We start from the raw sequence: 25,767 nt of genomic DNA on the forward strand, positions 1-25,767 counted from the left end.
GTAACTGAAGTGAGGTTGGAGAATGCGAAATTCTTGATTCTGAGTAACACAAGGTGAGAGATTAAACAGACTCAACAAGTAGAACCAAATTTACGGAATTTTCAGCATAATCACTACAAACGGCACTTTTGACTCACGACACGACATTCATGAGCTCTCGACAATTGATCAGCTCCAGCCTCGGGCGTCGGGCCATTCACATCCGAAGCTATCATCAGCCGATGGTGATCTCCAACCATTGGCTCGCTTACAACACCATCCCCATGGGGTAACGATCCAGAGCTTGTTTTTGGTCAAGGATCGACACGCGAACGCCTCCTCTTCTCCGAACTCTCTCTTTATTACATAAACTATGCAAATCCTCGGGCAGCGGGCGAACTCTATAACCACACAATCACAAGCAAAATGGACCATCAGAATACGCAGCTAGGCGGAGCTGGCAATGGGTCTGCCGCTGGGGACGCCGAAGTCCCTTCGTGTCAAGGGTGTCGGCGGCGAAAGCTCCGCTGTTCCAGAGATAAGCCAATGTGTAATCATTGTCAGAGATTGGGTATGCCGAGGCGTCGAAGGATGAGATATGATAACTGACTTGCAAAGACTCGCCTTGTGTATACGACACGAAAAAGAACAAACCGGGGATCAAGACCGGGGTTATAGAAGGCTTGAATCGTCGTGTTGGTATGTAGAATGGTGATAAATCCACTCACAACTAACCAAGATCAGAGGCTCTCGAGAACACAGTATTCGATAACGCGCGGCACAACAACCCAGCACCGTCATCCGAGTCTTCACAAATCATCGGGGCGTTCTCAAGTCTCATTCAGGAACTTCGAGGCTTGGTTTCCAACTCAGGGGGCTCATTGCCAGTACCGCCCGCTCACTCATCAACAGCCCAAGCCCAACACACAACGCCAGCATCCGCATCTCTATCATCCCCGAACGATGTCCAACACCAACCGCGAAAGAGGCGAAGAGTGGATAGCTGCGGCAATCCGAACATAGAGCTAGCCAGCCAGCTCAATGAGTTAGGGAGCACTTCAAGCCAGTTACCCCCTCCCGAACTCCTAGAAGAAGTCATCAATGCGTACTTCATTCTGGTTCAGCCATGGATACCCATTCTTCACGAGACACGGTTCAGGAGTCGCTTCTACAACCATGAGCAACTGCCCTGCCTCACTGTGCTGTTGCATGCAATAGTGGTCGCTGCCATCCGCTTTGTTGATGATGAGAATGAAAAGCTGCCCGAAAAGGAGCTGGAGACATGGACTTCGAGATCCAGAAGTATAGTGCTTTTATCGGCTATGGACGCCATGTCAGTCGAGAACTTACAAGCACTGAGTATTATAGCATTCACAGACGTAAGTGCGCTGCATCTCTACAAAGTATACAATATCTGACTGGAGCGTTGGCAGATGGGTAACGGAGACATGTCCAGGGCCTGGCCTATCATAGGCTCACTTACAAGGACTGTCGAGTATCTTCAGCTCAGTGTCGAAACGGATGACCGACAACAAGGGCCGTTGTTAAAACCATTGACATCTTTACCGCCGTCACAGAACTGGACTCAAGATGAGGAGCGGAGGAGAGTATTCTGGAGCATCTTCAACCTTGACAGGTAGGCTTACATCAGCTGATAAGTGTTGACACCAGCTAATCGCTTAGACTTTGCTCTGTGATGACTGGGTAAGAAGGCACAAACCAAAGTATTATCTTAATATCAGGCCATTACTTACAAGCTCAGATGGAACACCAGTTTAACGTCCGACGATGTGCGCAGACGATTACCAGCTGATGGAGGTCTTTGGCATAAAGAAGAAACAGTACTGACTCCCTACTTCGGTATTTGGGATCGCTCAGCCGCGAAGATGGGGAACTCGATCGTATTCCTTCCAGCGCACTACCCGAGTCCTGATCAAGTCGCCGAAGCACCGCCCGAGACACCATCGACGAACACGACGGCGCCCAAGGGCAACGACACAGTAGATATGACAACTGTCGGGGCGTTCGCTTATTGCATCGAGGCGACTGAGTCTTTGAGTCGAGTTACTACCTACTTCCTCCAACAGAGAATTAATTTCAGGGATCGTCAAGAGGTTGGGAACTGGCTTACCAGGTTTAAGGAACTGGACTTACGTCTTGTCCAGTACGTCTCCATTTTTACGCTGGAGACATTGACTAACAGTTATGGCAGCTGGAAGATGTTCCTCCCTCAAAAATGGAAAGACTCCAACATCTCTCGAAGACCGACCATCATTAACATGGATCCGAACCTAACACTTGCTCACATTACTCACAATACCTCCATGATCTTACTGCATCAGCAGATCGCATACCCATCACCTCAATGGACCAGTATCGTACGGATGCCTAGTGCCCATAGTGCAGAGACTTGTCAGATCGCCGCAGCGGAGACGGCCACAATCACACGGAAATATCTCAAGTACACACCGGAGAACAGTCCCGTGAATAGCCAATTCGCGTTCTGCGTGTTCGTCAGTGCGCGTGCATTGCTTGGTAAGACACTCCACTCCAATGCGTACGATCTTCGACTGATAATCCCCTAGTGCACTGGAAGTTTTACAAAACTGACCTAGCCCCTGAGTTTTGGGTTCTAGTCGAAAGTCTCGACGACTTCGCCAAGCGATGGGCAGGCCCCTTATTCCGCTCGAAATCGAACTCCTCCTTAGCCGGAAAGTACAGCGCTCAACTTCGCTCTCTTCACAAGAAGTGCGAGGAAGATCCGGATTATTCTCCAGACGTTGTTGGATACTCAACCGATGGCTTTGTTACGCAGACATCCAATAGTCTTCATCAGGGGCAAACCGAAAATCAGCACAGCAACCAAGCTCAGGGCGGAGTAGCATCCGGCCTATTGCAGAACTCATTTGATAGCGGGTCCCAGAGATCTATTCTTAATCCTGGCACTTCTCAAGTCCCAAGTAACCAGCTCAACTTCCTCCCCCAGATATCTCCGACCAATCCCGGGGTGGAACATAATTCACCAGATGAGCTGTCAGCCATCTCAACCGTCCTTATGGACCAGGACTTTATGCAGTTGGATCGAGTAATCAGCTTTGATGACATGATGTTTACAGCTCAGACGATTGATGATCAAGGGGGTCCTTTCTCGATGAACAACTGGACATTAGGATGACGAGGGAATATAGAAACTATATAATGACTAAAGTTGAAAAGATCTTTCACTAATTCTGCATTTGAAACTTCGAAAGATGTGTCTATACTAATCCCATCTTCAACAACCTGTTCCCAAACTCAATCAAGTAGTAATCCGCATAAACCAGCCCATGATCCCAGTATCTCTTATAGTCTTTGGCATTGTGATTGGCCGTGGCGTTCTTCAGGATAGCCTCAAAGTGAGCATCAGGTTTCAGATCCTGGACCTCAAAGCTTCCATCTGCTCGCAGCGCCACTTTCGACTTTTCCTGTGCCAGTGAGAAGTCGAGCGTGTCCTTGACAATTCGAATCGCCATTGATCGGTATCTCTCACTCAAGTCGGGCGATCCACTTCCAGCTAGAGCTTGTGAGAGTACAAGCATACCATTCGCGGCGATAATACCTGCTGAAGAGTCTCTCAGTGGAGCGGAAGTATCAACTGGGGCGTCAAAGTCCCACAGAGGAACGTATCGACCCTTTGTGCGGTTCTCTCCGGAGACAGGGACTTCGACACAGTCTGGGGACTTGAGTAGTCTGAAGATGAAGTACTCAGCGAGTCCAATGGCTGCATCCAGGAACTCAGGGTCTTTGGTCCAGTTGTACGTCTGCGAATATCCCAGAATACCCCAAGCTTGTCCACGAGCCCAAGTCGAGTTGGCCGCGTAGCCTTGACCGGTTCTCTTCTCCTTGATGGATCCGTTGTTGGGGTCGAAGTTGACAACATGGAATGTGCTGTACATGGTTCTTCCAACAGACTCGTCTGTCTCCTTTCGTAGCAAGGCCTTGATCAGGGCCTTGGCGTGAGCTGTTGCTGCTTCAGCCATTTCAGTTTGGCCAGTCTGTGCAGCCGCGTAGTACAGCAGATCGAGATTGCACATCGAGTCGATAATCACGAGAAAGTCCTCCGTCATGCTTGATATGTCGACGCCGTTCTGGGATAGTACATCCCATGAACGGATAGCGCCGACATTGGCGTTGTATCTTGAGTAGAGTGAACGCGCGGCAGTGATGATAGACTCAAGGGCCGTCGACTCGTGTAGAGTCTCCCAGCGAACTCTCATAGATGGCTGGATCATGAATGACATGTCGTGAGTATCTGTTCTCTGTGCATACTGATGAAGCGGATCGGACCAAGCACGTCCGACCGCGAGCAGTTGCTTGAGCAGTTGTTGCTTATTAGCGTCTCCAGCTGAAGCCTGCGGAAACTTGATGAGACGCTCAATCAGCGAGTATATGGAACCTGGGAAGAAGCCGCATGTCCAGAAGAGCTTCTCTCTGAGTACATATTTGCCAGCATCTGACCCAGTCTGGGGGACATATTCGGGGTATGCCAATGGGGGGTTCTACCGGTGTAAGTGAGATGTACATATCGAGCTAAGTTGCGCTTACGTTGTTTACAAGGCCTGACTCTGCAGCGTGGAAGATCTTTGCTGTGATATTATCCTCAAAAAGCTCTGAAACGATGGATGATATGGACGCTTTGTGAGGCTTGGCAAACAAGGTACCATTATTTGAAGGAGCAGTCTCATTGCCGTTTGCGTGGCCATTAGTGTGACCGTTGACACCGTTGGAGATTGTCATGATTTCTGATATAGGGGAGTGATTACCGTAGAGTGTGTAAGTTTGACTGAATTGTTTAGTATTGGTTCCTTTAAATGCTGGTCATAATTAGATCTACAGTGGTCTTTTGTCTTAGACCTCAGCCTGAATGAGAAATGCCCGAAGTTCCGAGAGAGTTAGCCCGAGACTTGACCCGATGCCCGCTGCATGATCTTTAGTCATCTGAATGACATCACTGGCATCGAAAGGCACTCAGACGGAATGGGCAAGCAATAAGAAGATAAAACGTATAGAATTGGTATCAAAAGGACAAGGGGACTGATCTACTATCTTTTTTCACTTGTTGCCTGACTTGCTATCTATCGTCAAGCTTTTTCCAACGCTACACCTGAATCAGTCATCGCTGGTATAAATGCTTCTTATGTGTTATAGAGAGTTTTGGACGTAACAAGCTATGAAATGTTGGTGATTACATGGAGAATTCTATGATTATCACTGTATAGGTATAATATGATACATGAAAACCATCTCAGAGAACAAATACGTGTCCAAATCTCGCGCTCTGTTTTGCTCAACAAGAGGCGTTCTAGCTTCAGGGTAGCCAGCTCATCTTGACCAGCCAAAGAGCCCCACTTATCCAGATTAGCATAACGCTTTACGCCGTACGTATATTGAAGTACAATATTGACTCGCAAGGTTGTAGATAAATGTATTCAGAGATACTATATCAAGAGAAAGGGAGTAGTCATTTACTTATGTTATTCGTCATATTGTGTCATCTGACCTATGACTTCTACAAGATCTTGATACCTGATAATTATTAGGCCCTAGAAGTGTTGCTTAAAAGCATACTGGTCATATCCTGCTGATATATGGAATTTCGGTCTCGTGCTGCTTAGTTTTCTAGGCTTGAATCCTGCCTCTGGACTGCTCAATGTTGTTGATGTCGAAGACCGATTACGCGTTGCTCAAATGATTCCACTAATGGGTCCAATGCTGGATGAGCTTTATGACCGTGGACATGAGAAGTTCCGTTCACTAGGTATACTTCTCGGAGGACCGTAGGTTATTGGTCTGCAACAATTAAGGACTGCATCACTAATAAGGCCAGGCGAATTCCTGTTTTCCGACCTCCTACCCGAAAAGTCATTCACATTTCAGAGCCTGCCATATCCGAATATTGAACGCGAAGAACGAGACCTCTTGGTTAATTTTCTCAAGCGCATGTTGAAGTGGATTCCTGAGGAACGTGCAACAGCGAAGGAACTACTTGAGGACCCATATCTGAGTTATGAAAGCCCTAAAGACAAGAAGTTTGTGGTGCAGGTTAAGAAGCCAGATAAGCAGAAGACCAAGAAGAACACCAAACTAGTTTGGTAGCTCAACCTCTTGGAAGGAGGATAAGAAATGTATAAATCGAAGGCCTTGAATAAGCTTGTAGGATAGAGGTATAATTCAGATATTGATCAACAACTTCCAAGCTTTTGTAGGTTGACACCTGCATCAGAGACACAGCTTCGATGCTCGTAGGAAACTCTTGTTTCTGAGCTCCCAATGAGCCTGGAATATTATTGGACGAGCCAAGCCAGAACATCAGCTGTGGTACCCACTGGAACAATGCCAAATGGCCTCTGTGGTTAGGAGGTGGTTGTAGGTTGTAAGGACCATCATAGTGCAGAGGGATGTAGTAAAGCCCTTCGTTGGGAAAGCAGCATCACCAAATATTAGTTGAATTTATGGTAAGAACAATTTGTTATTATGATGGGTGCTATGGTGATAGTCTAGTTGCGCAGTCTAAAGGTTTCTATACAGTCTATGATGATATTTGAATAAGAAAAGAACTAATTATAAGACCTGACCGAATCAGGTTGCGACATCGCTCCTACTCAGCCTTCTTAGAAGTCTTGGTTCGAAGCTTCATGAGAATGTAAACAAGACCATACGAAGTGAAAACGAACGCAGCAGTGATACCGGCGTCCCTCCAAGCGTATGAGTACTCCTTGATGTTGAGAGTGCGGAGATAGTCCTCAGCCTTGCTGTACGTGCACACTTTACACTCTTCGGTCGCATCGGGGTTGATCAGCTTGCTAGGTACGTGTGTAAGCCACTCCTTGAGGTATTCACCACATGTGGTACCGTTGGGAGGGCTGAAACGAGCAAACTCGCTCTCCTTGCACTTGACATCGGCCCCCCACATGTCAAAAGTCAGCATACTACCCATCAGGTAGTTGAAAGGGTTGATGTAGTAGAGCCAGTACCTCCAAAAGGTCTGGATGCTGGAGTAGGGTACAAGGACACCACAGAAAGACACGAGGATAGTGAGGACAAGCGGGTTTACCAGTGTTGCGAACACCTCGTTGGGCGCGTAGGCAGCAATGAACTGACCAATGCCAGTGTAAATGAACTCATACATAAGCATGACAAAGAAGGTGCCGCCAGCACGGGTAGAATCGCTCGGGAAACCAACGGTGTAATACCAGCAGACGTAGTAGATTACAGCACAAACGATCAGGTAAGGGACTTCTGAAACGATCAGACCAGTCACGAAAGCGACCCAAGAGTACATCTTGGACTTCTTCTCACGCGTCTCGAAGATGTCTCGACGATGGATGAACAAGGGTTGAAGTTGAGCCATGACACCGGGAGCGACGAATATGAAGTTGAAGATTGTAAACAACTTCAATTGAAGTTCAGCGACAGACGATCCAATCTGCCAAAATGTGAAGCCGTTGAAGAGGGCAGAGGACAAGTGTAGAGCGAACTTGTTGTTGATATAGTCTGTGTTGCGATACAAGGCGATATTCATGCGATGGGTGACGAGCTTGGTCTGCTCCCACAGAGAGGTAGCAAATTCGTAACCATCGTCGGTAGTGGCTGGGGGCTTGGAAGCAGCTTCGCTGACGATGCCATCGAGCTCTTTCTCGACAGCCTCGTGTTCAGGGGAAGACAGCCAGACTTGGTTCCAATCCTTGCCTTGCGAGAGATGTCCAGAGACGACGTCAATCATGTGCTCAGCAGGGTTGACATGTTCTGGGCAAGGAGCCCCGTAGCGACCAAAGTAGCCAGTAACCGTGCTACCGTGCTCGCCAATGTCGCCAAAGTACACTGTCTTTCCGCCCTTAGCGAGGAGAAGAAGGGTATCAAACTGAGAGAAGAGCTGGGCAGAGGGCTGGTGAATAGTGACGAGGATGGCTTGGCCGTGGGCAGCCAGCTTCCGCAAGAACCGAACGGTGTTATACGCAGATTGTCCGTCAAGACCAGAAGTAGGCTCATCAAGGAAGATGAGGATGCTAGGCTTGGAGACCAGTTCGACGCCAATAGTAACTCGCTTGCGCTGTTCGACACTCAGACCGGCGCCGACTTGGCCGATCAGAGTATCTGCAAGGTCGTGAAGCTCCAGAAGGTCAATGATAGTGTCAACATACTTGAGCTTCTCCTCACGAGGAGTGTCACGGCTTTGTCGGAGAAGGGCAGAGAACTCCAAAGCCTCGCGGACGGTAGCGTAAGGTTCGTGGACGTCAAGCTGTTCACAGTAGCCTGCAGACCGCTGGAAAGAAACCGGAAGCGGCCGGCCATCAACCATGATAGAGCCGCGAATGGTACCCTCAGTCTTGCGTTGAGCCAGAACATCGAGCAGCGTAGTCTTTCCAGCACCAGAAGAGCCCATAAGAGCCCCCAACATGCCTGGCTTGACCCAGCCTTGAACATTATCGAGAAGGGTGCGATCTCCCTGAGGAGTCTTGACAGTATAGCTGAGGTTCTTCCAGGTAAACACAGAGGTGTTGCGCACCAAACCACCCACTTCGCCACTGGTATCGGTGTCGTCGCCAGATACAACACCACCATCACTGCTCCCCATGATCTTCTTCTCGCCCTTTGTCTGTCCCTCCTCGTCGGACTGACGGAGAGCAGCGGTGATGTGGGCGTTCTCTCGAGGAATAACCAGACTGGGTCCGTCCTCGGAGGAAGCATGCCACTTGGTGGTGCAGTAGATGGTGATGGCAACGAAGAGAGCCCACCAAGCCCAAATGATACCGAAGTTCCTCCAAAGATGGTCATGGCCGTACGAGAGAGATGCCAGGTAGTCATCTCCAGTAACGAAGTTCACTCCAGTCTTGGCTCCACCTACTCCAGAACAAGCCTGGTGATCACCACTGGTGAAGCCAGGACCACTTGGTACGAGACTGTGCCCAACACAAGGAATGATCTTGCCATGAAACTCGTTGGACAGAAGAGCGTCAAAGCCGTATGCCAAAGGGTTAATCCAAAAGATCCAGACGAACCAATCGTGCATGAGAGGCTTCTGAATAAGATAGCCAGAGTACATGATTGTGGCGCTGATGAGAAGACCGGAAACCTTGGAAGCAGCATCAAAGGTGCTGAAAGCCGCACCGACAGCTCTGAAAAGGGCGGTAATGCACTGATGACTAGTGTTAGCACTGAAAAAATAGTAGCTGGAAGTAATACACTTACGATTGTGATGGAAACGAGAAGAATCCAGAAGGTGAAGAAGTGTCCGGCCGTGGCAGTAAGACCGACCATGAAATACTCCACAACTGAGAAGGTGCTGACCTGCAACAGGATTATAGGTATATCAGCCGAAATCTGCGCGATGCAGAAGGCAGCAGGATGGTACATAGCAAAGGATTTGTGCTTGAGAAGAACAGGACGGCCAGTAAACGAGTCGGTGACCTCAGACATGGAAACCAGAGAGTTGCAGAGGAGAGCCACGAAGACGGCGCCAGCCTTGATGAAAAGACCGCTCGAGTCAGAAGAGGCATTGTAGAACAGAGAGCCAGCGATCAAAGCCTGTACTATCATGGAAATTTGTTTGATGAAGAAGGTAGCCTTGTCTCCGAGGACAATCTGGTACTGACGTATCACACAAGCTTTGGCCTGTGCGATGAAGCCGACCGTCATGGGGCTGCTATCGGGAAGCTTCTCGTCCTTTTGCTGACGAACCCCCTGCTTGAACAGCTTGGTTCTTTCGTCGGCGATCGCAGAAGTGGGATAGTCGTACTCAGACCGCATGCGCTCGTAGATGGGGGACTTCTCGTACTCTGCTCTAAGAGCGTCTGCGGTTCGTGGGAAACGGTTCTGGTGATCGGGGTGGATCTGTCGCTCGGTTGGGACAGTGACACCAGTGAGGTAGTCTGCGACGTTGGCGCCATGCTGGCAGATGAAGCCCATGCTCTCCATGAAGGGCTTGGCTTCCTTGAGAGGACCGTAATAGACTTCCTTGCCTTCGTCGAGCACGAGGACCTTATCGAAGAGATCGTAGATGCCGTTGCCTGCTTGGTAGAGGGTGACGATGGAGGCGAGACCCATTACATCGGTCATGGCGCGGATGGCTTTGGTGTACTCTAGAGCACTGGATCAAGTTAGAGAAGTACGTAAAGGGTTTCAGTATCAGTACTCACGTGCTGGCATCGAGGCCACGGGTTGAGTTGTCCCAGCAAAAGACTGAGCCTTGCGTTGCCAGAGTCTCAATGATGGAGACTCGTTTTCGTTCTCCTCCAGAGACTCCCCGAATGAACGCGTCACCAACCTTGGTATCGATAGTATGCTCGATACCCATAGACTTGAGCAAGAAGTCCCTTGACTGGACTCTCAGCTCTTCGTGCGAGTTGACACCATTGGGGAGATGAAAAGGCACTTTGAGTCGAGATGCGAAGTCCATAGTCTGACCAACAGTCAAAGCTGGGTAGAAGACTTCCTCCTCATTGTTCATGACGATCTGACCTCGATAGTTCTTGGCCTCTTCGGCTGTCATGGATCCGTAGTGGACATCACCCTTGATACCGGCGTATCCTCGTCGTTTGTTGGCGATCATGTTCAAAAGTGTTGTGCAGCCTGAGCCAGGACGGCCGAGAACAAGGAGCATCTCTCCAGGTTTGACGCAGCCATGGCTGTTGTCGAGGATGGTCTTGAGAGGTGACTTTTGACGAGACTCTTTGATGAGCTTGGGGATGTTGTACTGTGACAAGACGTTCTCGTGAATGGCGGCATCAGCAGCAATGACGTCGACAGTGAGGTTGGTCCATGTAACACCAAGCTCTCTGTCAGGGAAGCCAGATGCCTTATCCCTCTCCTTGTACTCCACCACCTCAGACTTCATAGACCATTCGGTGTCATCGTGGGGGATTTCCTTCATGGGTGTCGGTTCATAGACCGTTTGCGAGTCGTTACTGTCCGAGTCCATTTTGCTGTTGTTGTTTTGGTGGTGGGCTTCAAGTTCGCCCTGGCTAAAGAAAGTAGCCTCGACCGCCGAATTGCGCACCGAGCTTTTGTCTTCAAACAAAACTCTAAAGAAGTATAAGATGGTGTTTGTTCCTGCATCTTTTTACAGGCAAAGTGGCTGCGTGCTTCTTATAAACTACTACACGTTTTGACAAGCATCGGCTTTAGAGACTGACGGGCTTTTTCGGTGTCCGACAGCAGGGTGGAACAAATAGCGAGACCAATAAAATAATTGGATCTGGTTCCTGTTTTGACAAGCATTTTAGTACGAGCGGGTTCTTCGATCCACTTGGATCTGACGGATGTTGTTGATCTACGGACCCTGATAAGAATATTCTACGCCCGACGCCGAGTGTCAAATTTACCGCTTAGTCAATTGCCTTAGTGTTGTTGGTGGCTGCAGCGTACATAGTGTAATTGGAAATAGTGGTGATTCAACCATTAACCCAGGCAGTCTATGCAGAACGAAAAGCGCTTTTTACAGGGGCTATTCCAGCCGCGTCAAGGCCTGGCTCACATGCATGTGAAACGTGAGGTGATTTTCAGCAAACATTACAACAGAAATGACAATAATGATTCCAATTACAAGCAGTCAGCTTAGGAATGCACTGTTGATTGTCACAATTGCGGACAAATGAATAAGTGCGAAAGACCGACTACGAGAAACAGGCCCGCACAGCCAGCTTCGCATTCGTTAACATATGAGACGGACTGTAAAAAACTGCGACGAGCTCCGGCTGAGAAAAAAGTATAAAAGTTCAATGACGCAAAAGATAATAAGCCGCATCCGAGTCGGTCATTTTAAAGCCGTCTTTCCGACTTTGACCCCCTACAGAATCAACAGGAATCATTTCAAGGGGTAATTGGAGAGGGATCTATAAATTGAAAAGTATCTGCCGTTGGTAAAAATGGGCCGGAAGAAGAGGAAATCATGAATCCTCCGCTTAGTCACTGTCTTCGGCAGATCAACCCATGTCTAGTCCAGGTTTAGGCCGTGATCTTCACGTGGGATCCCGGTTCAAGGTTTGACACTTTGTCTTATATCGTTTAGCGCTGACCTCGTTCTCGTTTCTGCTTCAAGTTACTTCCGCTTATTCAGCGGTCGTGTCGCATTCTTCTTCGACATCATCTTCCGAACCATCCTCGGAGAGCCTCATGTTCCGCGTTTACGAATCTCTCGGTCGTTGACTTTTTGGCGAAAAGACCGCGAGTTTGACACATTAGCCTCATTTTGCCTCATATCTTGGCTTTTCAGCCGTAGGCTTACACCATATCGTTGTTCACTGTCACTTTTTCCAATCTTCCGGCCGTTTGGTTCAGTTGTGGAACTGGGCCAACGTAGAAGCTGGCCAAACTCGATTTCGGCGAACTAACCCACCTCCTTCTTCCTGCAATCTAGTCATACTTGCATGTCAGAGTTGAATAAGAAATCATGATGCAGAAACGGGCCTGCGATGCCTGTCATAAGAGAAAGGTACGTATCCGTTGCCCCATCTCCGTTCATTCCCGGCACCTCCGCTTCCCCCTTATCGATCGGTTCCATACATCTCTTGGCGAGATTGATGTTGCTCATCCTTCATGCCTGTCTCCGTAAAGGTGTATCACCTTTTTACCCCGTTGGCTAACAAACTGCCCTCATTCTTCTAGATCCAATGCGATTCAACAAGCGCAGATACACCCTGCAACTGGTGTGAGCACCATGGCTTGGATTGTACATTTAACCGAGTGAGAGGCCGTAAGAAGACAGCTAAGGCTAGGTAGGTTCTAACCGTGGCGTTCAGCCCCGTGGAGTACTTCATTTTAACTGGTCTCTTAGATCTCGTCAAACGTCAGAGCAAAGCCTTGCAGAACGCCTCAAGCGCATTGAAGATGCTCTTTCTCAGACACTTTCCAATCAGAAAAACTCCGAGACCAGTGCAGCCAAACCATTGACTCCAAGTTCACTAGTCACTGATCCCTACAAGAGTTCAGACCCTGGTACTGGAGACTCAGCCAACGATACCCCTCAAAAATTCTCATTCAACCGGCCATCTTCTTCCTTTTTGAGAGCTACAGATTCGGGCTCTGCAAGTATATCCCAAGGATCGCCGTTCATATCTCAAGCTCCATCTCCTGCTGGTGGCTTTACCAGCTCTGTTTCCTATGGGCAACTCCATTATGGTGGTTGTCACTTCGGCCACATCAGTCAGCATAATGGAATGCCTCTGCTGTCAGAGCAGGGTAGAAAATGGATAACCGCGAAGACTGGTCAAGAAGTTCTGTTCGACCCAGGTGCCGAAGACCACTCTAACCCTGCCCGATCGTCAGCATCCCACTATTGCCATAACCAACGCGACTTATACGAACTCCCTGAGAAGAGTATTACTGAGAAGGTTTTCGACGCATTTATTCACTCTTCCTTCAGCTTAGTCTTTCCTGTCGTGGAACGGGTTCTTTTCAAGGATACCATCGAATTAGCGTATCAGCCTCATACAGGTGAGGCACCTTCTTTGGAGCACCTCAGTGCCAAGGTTGGCGTCTTGGCTTTTGTTTCCATGATAGTACTTTTTCAAGACTCATCCGTGGACATGCCGTACGTTGATACAGATTTATGTGCCACAAAGGCACGTTATCTACTTACAGACGTCCTTGAGATAGCTAGTGTCAACAACCTTCAAATAGTCTTCATGCTGGTAGGCCTTTGACCTGAACATTCAACCCAAGCATAACTGACAAACGACTAGAACATGCATGAGATATTCTCTGGACGCCTTCGATCTGGTGCCATGTTTCATGCCATTGCGTGCCGCATGGTATTCACACTTGGTGGACATGCGTACATATCCTGTAAACCGCGAAGCTCACAAGTAACACGTTCAGAGAGGGAACGTCGCCAACTTCGACTGCTATTCTGGCTATGCTATATCTTTGATAAAGATATTGCTCTACGGACAGGTCAGCCGCCACTTATGTCCGACGACTATTGCGATCTTACACTTCCGGAGAACTATTTCGAATGCTATGATTACCTTCCCAACCTCCATGACAACCTCCCCCAAGTTTCCTTCGAAGAAGAGAGTCTCATGCCTCACCTTCCGGGCGACCCTCGCCTGAGCCATATTAAAGACAAGACTAGCCGTATGCTATATTCGGCTCAAGCTGCGAAGAAGTCTCATGCTCAGCTACTTTGCGACATCAGAGAGCTTGACGAAGAGCTCGAAGCATGGAGACAATCAGTGCCCCCTTCCTTCCGTCCTGCACTTTCAATCACCAATGAGTCTCAAGTCGCTCTCCAAGGGATGCATCTACCACGCAGTATGAGACACATCACTCTGCATCTCGATTACCATCATCTGATGATCGCAATTCATCGGGCGAGTGGGAGATGCATGGAGCCTGATCCTGGAAACTCTAAAGATCAGTCGGAATGGATCCCGGGGGTCGAATCAAGCACTGCTCTTGCGCTGGAAGCTAGTCGTTCGACACTTGTGTATTTGCGAGCAGCGATGTGTGGAGTCGCTGGTGAAGCATTTTGGTAAGACGCAGTTTACCCCAATTAAATCTAGCCCTGTGGCTAACTTTTGTGTAGGATTATCGTCTTCTATCCCACAGCAGCCATGATCACTATTTTCTTCAACATCCTTATGTATCCACTTCACGAACGAGCAGAGCAAGACCTCGAGCTTCTCAAGGCAGCGGCTGATCTTATCAATAACCTCCCAGTGCGGCGTCTGACTACTTACGAAGTCTCACACATGAATCTCATCAATGACTTTGTTATCGAGCTGGTTCGACTTGGAAGGAGTGCAATCTGCAAAGCAAACATGGAAAGGGATACGGAGCTTGACAGACAGTTGATGATTATACGCTAGGAAGGGCAATTTCTCTATAATTTGTATTCTTTAGCAAATGGGTTTGGGGCGCGTGTCGGGTATACCATAGTGGATTTAATAGAAGGGATATAGAATGATTACGCATGGTTGGCATGAGATTGACACGGAAAGCTAAGAACTTCCCAAGGTGGTTGGTCAGACAAGAAGGACCGGTGGAGCTAGCTATAATTTGACGTACTGTTACTTTCACCGGTGGATAGTGAAGCAAGACACTCAGGCGTGCATGATGAACAGAGGGGCCGAAGATAAGTTTTCCACCCACTTGATGTCCCTCTCCAACTAGACGCCCTCATATGCCTGCGGAGACTGATACACAATGATGCACAAAGAAACATACAGACCCCTCTTTGGTCAGTTGTAACTGCCGAAGAATGATATCCCATACGGCTTCAACAAACCGACCTTAGGCCTTAAACCTGCACACCACTTACCCTGCACAACTGTGTATCACCGTGGGTGCCGAAATGGTACCCGGTGTTGGCGGTCAGTATTTTATGATTACGTGAAAAGCATGTATTTACGTGAATATAGCAGTTATATAGTAATCCATTTCACTATATGGTCTTCCGAACCAAGATATACATGTGAAAGTTTAAATACATATCAAGACGCTGGCTGCACGAGCGTGGAGATGACAGAGAACCCAGGGATAATAAGTGGAACCACTGAACAGAGTCGGTTCTTGAAACCTAAAGCAATGGCAAGCCATTGATTGTAAGCCTTGAAGTAACCCAACTGAGCTTATAGTACTCAAAAGTTCCTGTAAATCTCGTTATCTTGAACTAGAAAGGCAGTCCGGGGCGAAATGTCCAACTCCGCGGCGCGTCATTTAGCGACGAAATCGCACCAGCTGTCTCGGACAAACTCGTATTCCGCGCCCTCCAATGACTCATTACCATGTATGACAAATAGTTCATTGAAGTCTCAATGATTGTCTTGATATTTTCGAATTGTCTCCCCAATTCTATCCCACTCTTAATGCGACAGTAATTTGGGTTTTCGATACAAAAACGATTCAGCTATGCCGTCGGCAACTCGTCATGATCAGCTGGTCTTAGTCCCCTGGGACCCCCAGTCTCCAGACCATGTCAACCGCATTTACGAGCAACGAGTGCAATGTGGTTGGGATAAGAATCTAGTTGAAGGATGGAAAGAGAGACAAGTCTCGGGTCAAAAATCTATTTTTTGGATTGTGAGTTTTCTCAATGCTCACTTCACAATAGCGAAGGTTTAACTTTGACTAGACACTGCGACCAGATGACGCCGAAACCCGCGAAACACTTCAACTACACTTGGATGCGTACCCTGCAGTAAGCCTCTGACTCTGATAAATAATTGCGATGACTGACGTCTCTCAGGACAAGGCACCATTGGTTGACACAGCCGAAAGCCTCAGGGCCAAACCGCGAACACCAACTCACACCAAGTTCCATCCCGTGGGCCACATCTCACTCGATGATAGAAACGAGAAAACAGGGAACTTTGTACTCGATCTCCCGAAAGAAGGCGTTTACTGGATTAAGACCTTCTACGTTTCAAAAGCACTTCGAAGCAAAGGCATCGGTCGAGCAGCCATGGACATCGTTGAGTCAATGGCAATTGACGAGCCGCTATGTGCTAAAACCCTCGCTCTTGATACCGCTGAGAAGGAGATGCAGAAGAAGTTGTATCGCGATAAACACGGAAGGGAATTGGGTGTAAGTCTGAGTCGTTGTGAACGTTTACACTTTACAGGGCTGACACGTTTTAGTCAACGAACCAGGACTGGTATGAGAGGCGAGGGTACAGACTGATTCATATGGAGCCTGGCTTGTATTTGGACGATGAAGACCCTCCAGTTGATGCTGTATTTCTGCGACGGGATATTGCATAGCCTTCAATTCTTGTCAGCCCGTTGAGATGGTTTGGTCCGAGATGGATACCATAGAGTTATGGACAGGGACGTAATTGATTACCCATAGAGGTACAAAACCTATAGAACTCAATAAGATACAATACATCTTGACTGCAAGAATCTTGAAACAAAATAAGTTTATACTAAAACCACAACCAATCACACTCAAAACCCTAGCATATCCTCACCCCATCACACTCGGTCATCTTAGAACTCACGGAGATAACACAACTCTAGAGGGTCCCGGTTGTCCTGAACGTAGGAAGTTCGATTAGGATATGACAAAGCGGCGCTCAAATTGAGATCAGATTACGAGTAGAGTTTGCAAAAGCTTCAATTCCCGCTCGGACCATCATTCCTGGCTCGAAAGACGTCTGCCTAATATTCGATGTGACTGCCTCTGTACGAAGTACTTACGGAAGGAGATGATTAGAAGTGCAGCCGCTGAAAGAAATCGATGCCCCCGCTCGGACTCAGAAATTGGAAGAATCATATGATGTTGGCCATTGCATTAAGCACAGACATGAGCCAACCAACGCTGCTTGGGAACGAGAGCCTAATGCATGAATCTGATTTGTTGAGCTTTCTCATAAAGACCAACCAACAGCAGATTTTGAAACAATCTATTCTTGGCCATGGTCGTTAATTACGGACGAGCCATTTCATGATGAGTTGTATACTGAAGATGTGACAAGGAAAGGAAGAATCTGTTGGTCGTACAACTGAAGTCAGCATTTTTCACCTAGCTGGTCGAAGGATTGATATTGCAGTAGGCTGGTGTCATGGATCTCATCACATGCAAGACATTATTTATACGAGTCATGCTTGTATTCTGTGCTTGATAGGGCAGAGTAGCTTGTTGGCACGAAGGTACCTTGTTATGTTGGAAAGCTAAGATGCCTGTTGTGTGCTGGCCACAGGAACGGAACACCAACTATTCCCCAGGCAGCTATATAAACCTCACTCATCCCTCTCAGGCATCGGCAATAATCCTTCGAGTTAAATTATTAAACCTCCCTAAAAATTTCTTTTTAACAGGCAATCTAATGCTTTCACTCACTTTCATCTACATCTGTTTTCTTTTCTGTTTATCCTGCAACTCTCATCTATTTAATCAAAATCCTAGCAACTCTACATCAGTGGCTAATATACCCAAAATGTCTAGAATATCGGGTGGGAACGTGTATGGACCTTTTGGGGTGACAGTGTTTCCACGAAGCGGCTTTGGTGACCGTACTGGTGGGACAGCCATCGGTTGGCCTGCTAAAGGGGGCTACCTCACTCATAGCTGCTCTCTGGTAGAACTTGAGTTTCTTGGTCTTGACCGATTTCAACGGACCAACATGTCACATGATCCTGAGAAGGAAGAGGCTCACTGCGCCAAAATGCGACTTCTGGGAGCCAAATGGTATCGCAACCCTTACCAAGAACTTCTTGATGAGACAGCGGAGAAAGATATTGATTCGCCCCGCTTATTTGTGGGCGTGACAGCTGACGGTGGTGTTTGGGTTATATATACAACATTGCTGGGGTCGCGAAGGGAAGGCCTTGGAAGATTGAAGTTTCCCCAGCGAGTATTCATGATTGACCCTCTGTTATCTACACAAATTTTAATGTTATGGCTTGCAATTCCCTCCATAGCTTATATAACCACAATCTCTTGACTCCTCAGTGACAGAGCATGTCGCTTCAGTCCAAATCCAGCACATCGAGTTAATCAATGTTATTAACGCTAGCTGTTCTCATCAATATCATAATGCAATTAAACGGGTGCTCTGCCAACGGTTGATGAGAAGACTCAATTCACATATCTCTCAGTCTTACCTGGAGTCCTATCCATTAACTTCCGGCCCTTTAATCCGAATTGGAGACTCTTAGAACCTCACTATGAGTTACTGTTCCCCCTCCAGTCAACGGTGAGACTAATGACCCTGAGGAAGATCATAAGCCCATTCAGACTTGCCAGCCCATAAAGGGAAGGAGTTTGGGTCATGCTGATAATGATCGTCAGGTAGAAATCGTTCAACCTTGGACTGAACACAGCCTTACTTGTGGAGGAGGTTCAGATGAAAAACGTTGATAAAGTCGCAAGCGTCTTGAAAATTCGACATCCTATTATCAGTTCCAACGTTCTATCCCAGAGATAACGGACTCCTAACTAGAACTGAAAAACTTTATGGCTTATAGCGAACGGTCTAACAGCTTGGCCAAGAAGTTCTCTCGAAAACATTGAACAGTATAAACTCAATAAGCCCTGACTGGCCCGCACACTGCGGCTATTACCAACCCCTGGCGGTCTGTGCTCGCTTACATGGCGGAATGCCAAACACTTGTTCAGGAACTCAGTATCGCTGATGAACAAAGAAATCCTCTTATATATTCATTTTTGACATCTGCTGTCCTTAGCGCTCTTTCAATTATGCAGGACGCAGTCCGCCCTAACAAGCAATGCGCTCACCGCGCGTTCGCCAAAGGATATCAGACATGGTCTGCACTCCATAGAACATCCTCTGATGAGACGGACTTGTGGAGAGATTGCCTTAAGCGCTTGCGAACCGCCTTCCCCGATCATCCCCGGCTTCCCCAAAACGTCAAGACCGATAAAAACTTCAGAAACGTCGCCTTGGTTAAGGCCACTACGACATGGCTTGCATCCAATGAAGTTGATCATTTGCCGCCCTTCAAAGTTGAATCTATTTTCCACGTTGCTTGGGATAAGCCAACCAGGGTGATTCTAACGGCAGATGGCCGACATTCAAGGGCAACTCTGCCTGATATCTTTGGAAAGCATAGTCACCACATATCGGTTCTGTTACAGGCTTGGGCCTATATTCTTTCCGCCAGATGGGCTGAGCTCGCCCATCTATCCAGACATGACATTCCTTTGTCAAATGGAAACACCAGCAGATCACCGCCCGAACACAACAGCAAGTCTCCAGTGACCATAAATCTCGAAGCAGTCAGCAAAGGTGCTGTTCAGTGGTGGACTGCCTTACTGTCTGTCGAAAGAGGCTGGAGTGCGACAATGTCCAACAAGGAGGGCAGATGTCTTCATTCACCATGGTCCATATCTCTTGAGTCAGAAATTCCCATCCTTATCTCGGCAGAGGGAAAGTCTACAACCTCAGCATCCGCAGATGTATCAACTGCCTTATCAGCAGCATGTAGCTATCTGGCCGAATATTGTAGCGTCCATCGTATCGATGATGATGTCTATCTAGCATCCTTGGCAGGAGCCTTGATGATCCCTGCCTCCAAATATGACGGCCGATCGATCGCCCTACCAATTCCAGAAACCCATTTGGGTGAGAAAACGGAAGAGGATGGACGCCTATACCAAACATCTTCAACTGTCACGGGCATAAACAAAGTTCAATTGGATAGATTATTGACACTCAGCTGCAATGCCAAAGGAACCAAAGCACTTCTTACCAGTGTGTTTTGCGAGGTTGAAGTGTCAAGCAACCTATGTGGAATGTGGCTGCAGGGTTCATTTGCGGTTCTTGATACGATCAAAAACCCCCATTCCCTTTTGCGAATTATGATCAGAAGAGACCCTGATATTGGGTTCTTATGGCTTGGTTCGTTTATCACAGGTGGTTACGATAAAGCACTTCGAGAAGGCCGCGCTGGTTGGTGGAATATCGATCTTGGAGAAGCTGCGTGGACAGGGACAATCATGTCCTTTATTCAGATGCCAGTCCCTCACTTCGCTCCTGACACCCGGTCAATCTCACGTGCCGATGAATTCAGATTACTCTATCTTTGTCATGACCTTAATTATACCATTCCGCCGCTGTTTCCCTTCCCACCATTCGGCTCGACTGCCATAGAGGATACAAATATCGATGTTCACGAACATATATTCTGTGGCCAGGACCACAGTCTCAGGTTTTCGCATCTTACTTGGCACTGCAGCGACGGTACTAAGGTTCAGCAGGGTCCTAAGGTTCCGACTATGGCAACGAGGCTGAAGAATGGAGGGCTTCTGGGTTCTGTCTCGGAATTGGAGGTGGACTACGAGGAGTATGATTCAGAGGACGAGAATTCTGAAATGGCGACTCGAAATGTATTCACTTGACTTCGTGGAGATGATGGGTTCCCAGTTGCTGAGAGAGCAATTCGAGAACACGAGTGGATTGATAACTTGGACTCTGAAGATGATGAACCCATTGAAGGAGATGTGCATTCTACCTTTGGTGGACATCTTCATGGATGGCTTTTGAAAACATCTACCCATAGGTCTAATTCAATTTAAGCCCTGATAGACGGCGACTAGTTTCCCAGTTGCCCTATCTTCGCTGTTCAAATACAAGCTATGATACTTTTGCGATTAATTCAAACCCAAGCTTGACCCAGCAACCTGAAGAAAGTATGAATAGAACTGCATTGTCTTGAACTTGTATCTATATTCCAACTCGCCACTCCAAATTGATATAATCGACAGTTTGTTCATTCGAACAAGTATTATAGTATTTTGTGACGACAGTTAGGTGGTTGCACTGAAGTGACCTTGAGTATCGAGGCTCAATAGACCTTATATCGTCTAAGATGAGATGCCTAAAGCGAAGATGATCGCTTCAGATAACGGAAATGAAGCTAGGAGAAGCTCGTTCGGGTTATCCCGGACCGCAGATTTCTCTACATGTTTCTATTGCCTGATGCGCTCATGTTAGTTTTGTTGATCCTTGAGGATATTCGGCCAAGCATATCCATTAGCCTCTTGCGGGCTTCACGTCGAAGAAGTATGTTGTGAAAATACGGAAGCAGTCTAATCATAAGGATACCAAATGGCATTTTGATACCACAGTAACACTCCACTGCTTGCGTTACCTCGGCCAACGATAAAGAACATAGAGGTAAGATATAGCCTGATTGTGAAGGCTTTCATTGATTTAATATGACAAGATATTAGACAGAAACACAAACCTACCAATTCCTAAGTTATAGGATAAAGATCGGCTTTCAGCCACGGACCTCAACTGCAAAAGACACGCCAGGCTCAAATTTGAATCATAATCTCGGATCGCGACAAGATAAATAACTGCCTGTTAGCTCGAAATGGGGGGCGGCCAACTGAGCAATCTTACGCTTCTCCATATACCCATTGAAATTAAAAACCGTTGTGGCCCTTGACTAAATAATGGCCAACCTTTAGGTGAGCCTCCTATGTTGCTTGATAATGATAGGTGATATCAGGCTGCACACTGAAGATTTGTAAAGCCAGTGTCTGTACAACTTAGCTTAGGTAGAAACAGACTTTTCAATCTGTTGATTTGATCAACCTCGCCCAGGCCGTAATGTCTATTAAAAATAACACTAACCACTGAGAGGCCAGATTTGATTTTCAAGCTTTTTGCCACCAGGCTGTATTTCAAAACAGAGTTTTTGAAATCAAGACAAAAATGCTTTTGCTTATCAGCCTCTCAGTTGGAGACCATCTCATTGGAGGTATATAGAAGTCACCCGTAAATAGAAGATGACATACTGTACGTGTAAGCAAAGTTCATAAGATATGAAAGTAACACCCTTTTCATAAACTATTACCAAATATCACGCCTGAGAGACTGCGTCCTCCAAATCCATATATAAACCTGCCCTGACCTCCGATCAGTCATGAAAATTTCCTTCTTACAATCTGTCTAGTCTCTCAACCCGTGAGCTGACCGCCGACCTTGAGCCTATCACCAAGCACATTTTTGAAAACCCTCGAATATCATCACTATCCATCAAGGTAAGAAGGTGACGGTTTTAAAAGTCATACGGCGATTCACTAACACTCTTTCAAAGATGCGTGTCCTCGAAGGAATTGTCGCGATCAACACTCCTAACAGTATAAGCGTGTCCGCCATAAATGAAAATGGTCAGCGCGTTCCCTACGAGTTCCGTGGATTGATCTGGCCAGGATTAAAACCCACAGGGGCAATGAAGATACAAATGATATACAGCGATGAATCCCAACTTAAGCCTGACACGGACTATAAATTCTATGCCAGCGCGGTCGATGGGAAGCTCGAGATGAATCTTGAAACAGGGGTAACAGTCGAGAGTCACAAAGACGCCCAGAAAGACCCTGACGTACCAAGAGTTATGGGCTGGGGTCAATGGAGAGAGGTTCGTCCTGTGCCCAGTGCGCTCTCACATCTCATCGGAAACTACTGTTCGGTGCCGAATTATTCGGCTTACTAGCAACGCACGTACCGACATATGTAGTCATTGGTGCGTATCATACCGTATGTTCGCGTACTTGGGAAATTCATTGAACGAAACTGAGATAAAATACGTCCGTGGGGCTTTCATGCAGAATTGCATAGTTCGATCCTGGATCTGTTCAAGGTTATGAAATTTGATAGTTATTTTATCGAATGCAACTCAGGAAACATTGATATTTGGGTCCAACATATTTGGTCCAGCTACCATATTGGTCTGCGTGAGATAGATAGATTCCGAGACAGTTCTAGTCAAGAATCCCGACATTCCCAGCATATCAACACCTCCTCTCGCTCGCACCATTTTCATAACGCCAGCGCCGTGACTCCAGTATGCATTCATATCTCCTTCAAGAAACTGTGATAATAAAGTTAGTTTTTTGTTAATGAAATAAAACCCTGGAAGGGATGCGCACTGCTTCAGAGGCCAGAAGCATAGCCAATGCAATTGTTGTATCTGTAGCGACAGCCTCCGACTCGATGGCATCCTTAGCCATTTGAATGCACATAAGCCGGTATTGAAGCTTTTTGACACCAAATTTGCTGGATAGACTGTTATTTGTGGCGGTGACATAGTTCCGGCACGCCACATGGAAGATAGCGGTCATCAGGCTGAGTGTAGACATTGCATTGGGTACCCAAATGTGCCTCATTAGGTAATTAAAGTTTTGCTCATCGTCTTGAGCATAGCATGCTGTGTATCCGTAAGAAATGACATAGTTTAGGTCTGTGATAGAAACTGTTAGTTGGTTCACTTTGTTGGTTCATTTTGTTGAAAGTAGATGAAAGAATAGACGTACAGAAGTCAAAGAGATAGTGTTCATCATCTGAGAGTGGTCTTGCAAATCCTGTGCATGCGTCACTGCGAGCACCTCCAATCAACTGGATTGGACTCGGTGGGTGATCTCCTGTTTGCTCAAGTGGCTGTATTTTAGGCATGATCCTTCGGTATTGTGTATTACTTGCTGGGTGGATCATCGATCTCAACTCTGCCTCCGCTTGAACATTCTCAGCGTTGCCTTCCTCGAGAAGAGCTTCATCTTGCTTTCTCTCTTTCTGAAGAGCACGTGAAAGCTTTGCTGCATGTGATCTTATCAACCTGATACTATTGGTATTCGTTATTTCGTCTGGATGAGCGGAGTTGATGAATTGTAGTGTTCCTGGCCGAGAGCTTGGGTTTTCACTGCCTTTTTGGCCTTTTGGTAATCTGCCGCGGCCTCTTCTTCTAACTAGCGTCATTTGGCTCTGGGCAACTGATCGGTTTTCTGTGTCTGTAGTAGGGTTCTCCATTGTTGATAAGCTAAAGTACGAGGATGACAAAGATAAAGGAAGAAAAGAATGTCAGACTGTTGTTCTTTCCTTAACCACGAATCTGACTAAGCGGGGCAAAACCAATCGTCAGCTGATGCTCCGCGATTATTAGGCTAATGATAATAAGCTCGCGGATAAGCCATGATAACCAGATTCATGGATGTCTGCAATGACACCTGCCTATTCATATTCCAGTCTCTTCCTTTTGATCAAGTAATCCACCACTTCTTTGATACTCGTCTCCAAACTGATCCAATCGCGCCCTGCCCACTTCTGTAACAGACCAGGAGCGATATTGTTCTCAATATTGTATACCAGCTTCGGGTCACCAGAAATGAAATTGTCAACGAATTTCATATTTGGATAGGCCCTCCGTAGGATATCGAGACAGTCGTTCCATGTAAATGATGCTGCGAGCACTTGGATGCGTTGACCTTGTACTTCGGGGTCAATTGCCGCAGCGACATGGATAATCGCAACATCGGTGACGTGGCTGTAATACACTTCTCATAATTAGCCAAGAGTATCAGTTGCAGAGATAGTACTTACTAGCAGGAGTTTGCAGCTTTTCAAGATTGCCCAAATACAGCTGTTCAATCAGCTGGGGCGGTACGGACCGTAGATGTTTATCATCTCGAAGGTCGCCAAGGATAACACAAGGGCTGACCGAGTTGACTGCCCAGGGGAGTTTCTCATCTTTGACAAACTTCCAGACTGCCTTTTCTGCCTCAGCTTTAGCTGCGAAATACACCGGCAGAACTCGATCCGGTTCATATGGAGGAGGGGCCCAAGCAGCTTGAATCGCAGCATCGTTCCAAGTGCCAAGGTTCGTGATGGTATCACTAACACCAGGAACTGGAAAGGTAGCAGCCCAAAAGGTTGAGGTGAAGACAAACCGCTTCACAGAAGGCTCCTTTGCTGCTGATCGACAAACAGACAAGGCCGATTCTATAGTTGCTGGGATAGCAACATTGGGATCAGGGACCACGTCCCCAATGACTGCAACGTGGATGACGGCCGAGACACCCTGTACGGCTCTGTCGAAGTCATCGGGCTTGGTCGTATCAGCAACTACAAGCTCGAAATTGCCGCGTTCGGCGTACTTGGAAACAAAGCCATCCTTTAGTAGCCACTGGCTTGATTCCAAGTCCCGAACAGTGCCGCGGACCTTGAAGTCTCTCTTCAATAGCTCGAAGACAATGTGACTCCCAGTGTGACCATTGGCGGCTGTTACAAGAACCCATGAGCCCTGTGGGATTGCTGTTGGATGATTGGACATTGTGGTAGATATATGGATGTTGAAGAACGAGGAAGGGTTGTGAGTTACGAATGGATCAACCAAACAAGAGTGCAGCAGTTCAAGGCTGCTTTATATCCTTCTCTCATCGGCTCATTAGTATACCTGACGCCAGAGCTAGCCGACGATGTCAACCCACCACAGGAGGAACGTCGGGATTTCTGCCAATCGTAACCGAGTTTCACTTGGTGACAAATCCCTATTCCGATA

The 25,767-nt window shown here is 47.3% G+C and overlaps 8 protein-coding genes across 8 annotated transcripts; 5 read left to right on the forward strand and 3 right to left on the reverse strand.

The window, feature by feature from the left end:
• The first annotated feature begins 314 nt into the window (after positions 1-314).
• BKA55DRAFT_557123 (fungal-specific transcription factor domain-containing protein) lies at positions 315-3,198 on the forward strand. Its single transcript, XM_046191771.1, has 8 exons — positions 315-550; positions 598-678; positions 724-1,358; positions 1,413-1,615; positions 1,663-1,683; positions 1,742-2,143; positions 2,192-2,514; positions 2,565-3,198. The coding sequence occupies exons 1-8, from the start codon at positions 406-408 to the stop codon at positions 3,152-3,154; spliced, it is 2,400 nt and encodes a 799-aa protein (XP_046053577.1). The 5' UTR covers positions 315-405; the 3' UTR covers positions 3,155-3,198.
• Positions 3,199-4,846, reverse strand: BKA55DRAFT_606460 (Six-hairpin glycosidase-like protein). The gene is made up of 2 exons (XM_046196596.1): positions 4,564-4,846; positions 3,199-4,517 (listed from the first exon to the last, which is right to left on the reverse strand). The coding sequence occupies exons 1-2, from the start codon at positions 4,753-4,755 to the stop codon at positions 3,237-3,239; spliced, it is 1,473 nt and encodes a 490-aa protein (XP_046053578.1). The 5' UTR covers positions 4,756-4,846; the 3' UTR covers positions 3,199-3,236.
• An 872-nt stretch (positions 4,847-5,718) lies between these two features.
• On the forward strand, positions 5,719-6,114 carry BKA55DRAFT_685330 (uncharacterized protein; the record flags this gene model as incomplete). Its single annotated transcript, XM_046198775.1, has 2 exons — positions 5,719-5,776; positions 5,846-6,114. The coding sequence occupies 2 exons, from the start codon at positions 5,719-5,721 to the stop codon at positions 6,112-6,114; spliced, it is 327 nt and encodes a 108-aa protein (XP_046053579.1).
• Positions 6,115-6,616: 502 nt separating this feature from the next.
• Positions 6,617-10,936, reverse strand: BKA55DRAFT_685331 (ABC-2 type transporter-domain-containing protein; the record flags this gene model as incomplete). The annotated part of the gene is made up of 3 exons (XM_046198776.1): positions 6,617-9,154; positions 9,208-10,105; positions 10,155-10,936. 3 exons carry the CDS (start codon positions 10,934-10,936, stop codon positions 6,617-6,619), a joined length of 4,218 nt encoding a protein of 1,405 aa, XP_046053580.1.
• Positions 10,937-12,406: 1,470 nt separating this feature from the next.
• On the forward strand, positions 12,407-16,876 carry BKA55DRAFT_590303 (fungal-specific transcription factor domain-containing protein; the record flags this gene model as incomplete). Its single annotated transcript, XM_046195069.1, has 9 exons — positions 12,407-12,448; positions 12,622-12,731; positions 12,791-13,646; positions 13,698-14,488; positions 14,543-14,682; positions 15,130-15,196; positions 15,834-16,074; positions 16,205-16,541; positions 16,836-16,876. The coding sequence occupies 9 exons, from the start codon at positions 12,407-12,409 to the stop codon at positions 16,874-16,876; spliced, it is 2,625 nt and encodes an 874-aa protein (XP_046053581.1).
• Positions 16,877-17,897: 1,021 nt separating this feature from the next.
• BKA55DRAFT_534809 (uncharacterized protein) lies at positions 17,898-18,404 on the forward strand (the record flags this gene model as incomplete). Its single annotated transcript, XM_046189631.1, has 1 exon — positions 17,898-18,404. One exon carries the CDS (start codon positions 17,898-17,900, stop codon positions 18,402-18,404), a length of 507 nt encoding a protein of 168 aa, XP_046053582.1.
• Positions 18,405-19,159: 755 nt separating this feature from the next.
• BKA55DRAFT_590304 (uncharacterized protein) lies at positions 19,160-20,998 on the forward strand (the record flags this gene model as incomplete). The annotated part of the gene is made up of 2 exons (XM_046195070.1): positions 19,160-20,809; positions 20,855-20,998. The coding sequence occupies 2 exons, from the start codon at positions 19,160-19,162 to the stop codon at positions 20,996-20,998; spliced, it is 1,794 nt and encodes a 597-aa protein (XP_046053583.1).
• A 1,373-nt stretch (positions 20,999-22,371) lies between these two features.
• On the reverse strand, positions 22,372-25,539 carry BKA55DRAFT_590305 (uncharacterized protein; the record flags this gene model as incomplete). The annotated part of the gene is made up of 6 exons (XM_046195071.1): positions 22,372-22,421; positions 23,235-23,307; positions 23,366-23,676; positions 23,750-24,233; positions 24,483-24,763; positions 24,810-25,539. The coding sequence occupies 6 exons, from the start codon at positions 25,537-25,539 to the stop codon at positions 22,372-22,374; spliced, it is 1,929 nt and encodes a 642-aa protein (XP_046053584.1).
• Between the last annotated feature and the right edge of the window lie 228 nt (positions 25,540-25,767).

The sequence above is a fragment of the Fusarium redolens genome (genome assembly GCF_020744475.1).
Source record: "Fusarium redolens strain MPI-CAGE-AT-0023 chromosome Unknown BKA55scaffold_3, whole genome shotgun sequence".
NCBI lineage: Eukaryota > Fungi > Ascomycota > Sordariomycetes > Hypocreales > Nectriaceae > Fusarium > Fusarium redolens.

Coding starts and splice junctions, on each gene's coding strand:
- BKA55DRAFT_606460 (XM_046196596.1), bottom strand. CDS start 4,755: ATGACAATCTCCAACGGTGTCAACGGTCACACTAATGGCCACGCAAAC. Junction 4,518..4,563: donor AGTCAGGCCTTGTAAACAAC/GTAAGCGCAACT, acceptor TTACACCGGTAG/AACCCCCCATTGGCATACCC.
- BKA55DRAFT_557123 (XM_046191771.1), top strand. CDS start 406: ATGGACCATCAGAATACGCAGCTAGGCGGAGCTGGCAATGGGTCTGCC. Junction 2,144..2,191: donor CTGGACTTACGTCTTGTCCA/GTACGTCTCCAT, acceptor CAGTTATGGCAG/CTGGAAGATGTTCCTCCCTC. Junction 2,515..2,564: donor CAGTGCGCGTGCATTGCTTG/GTAAGACACTCC, acceptor ATAATCCCCTAG/TGCACTGGAAGTTTTACAAA.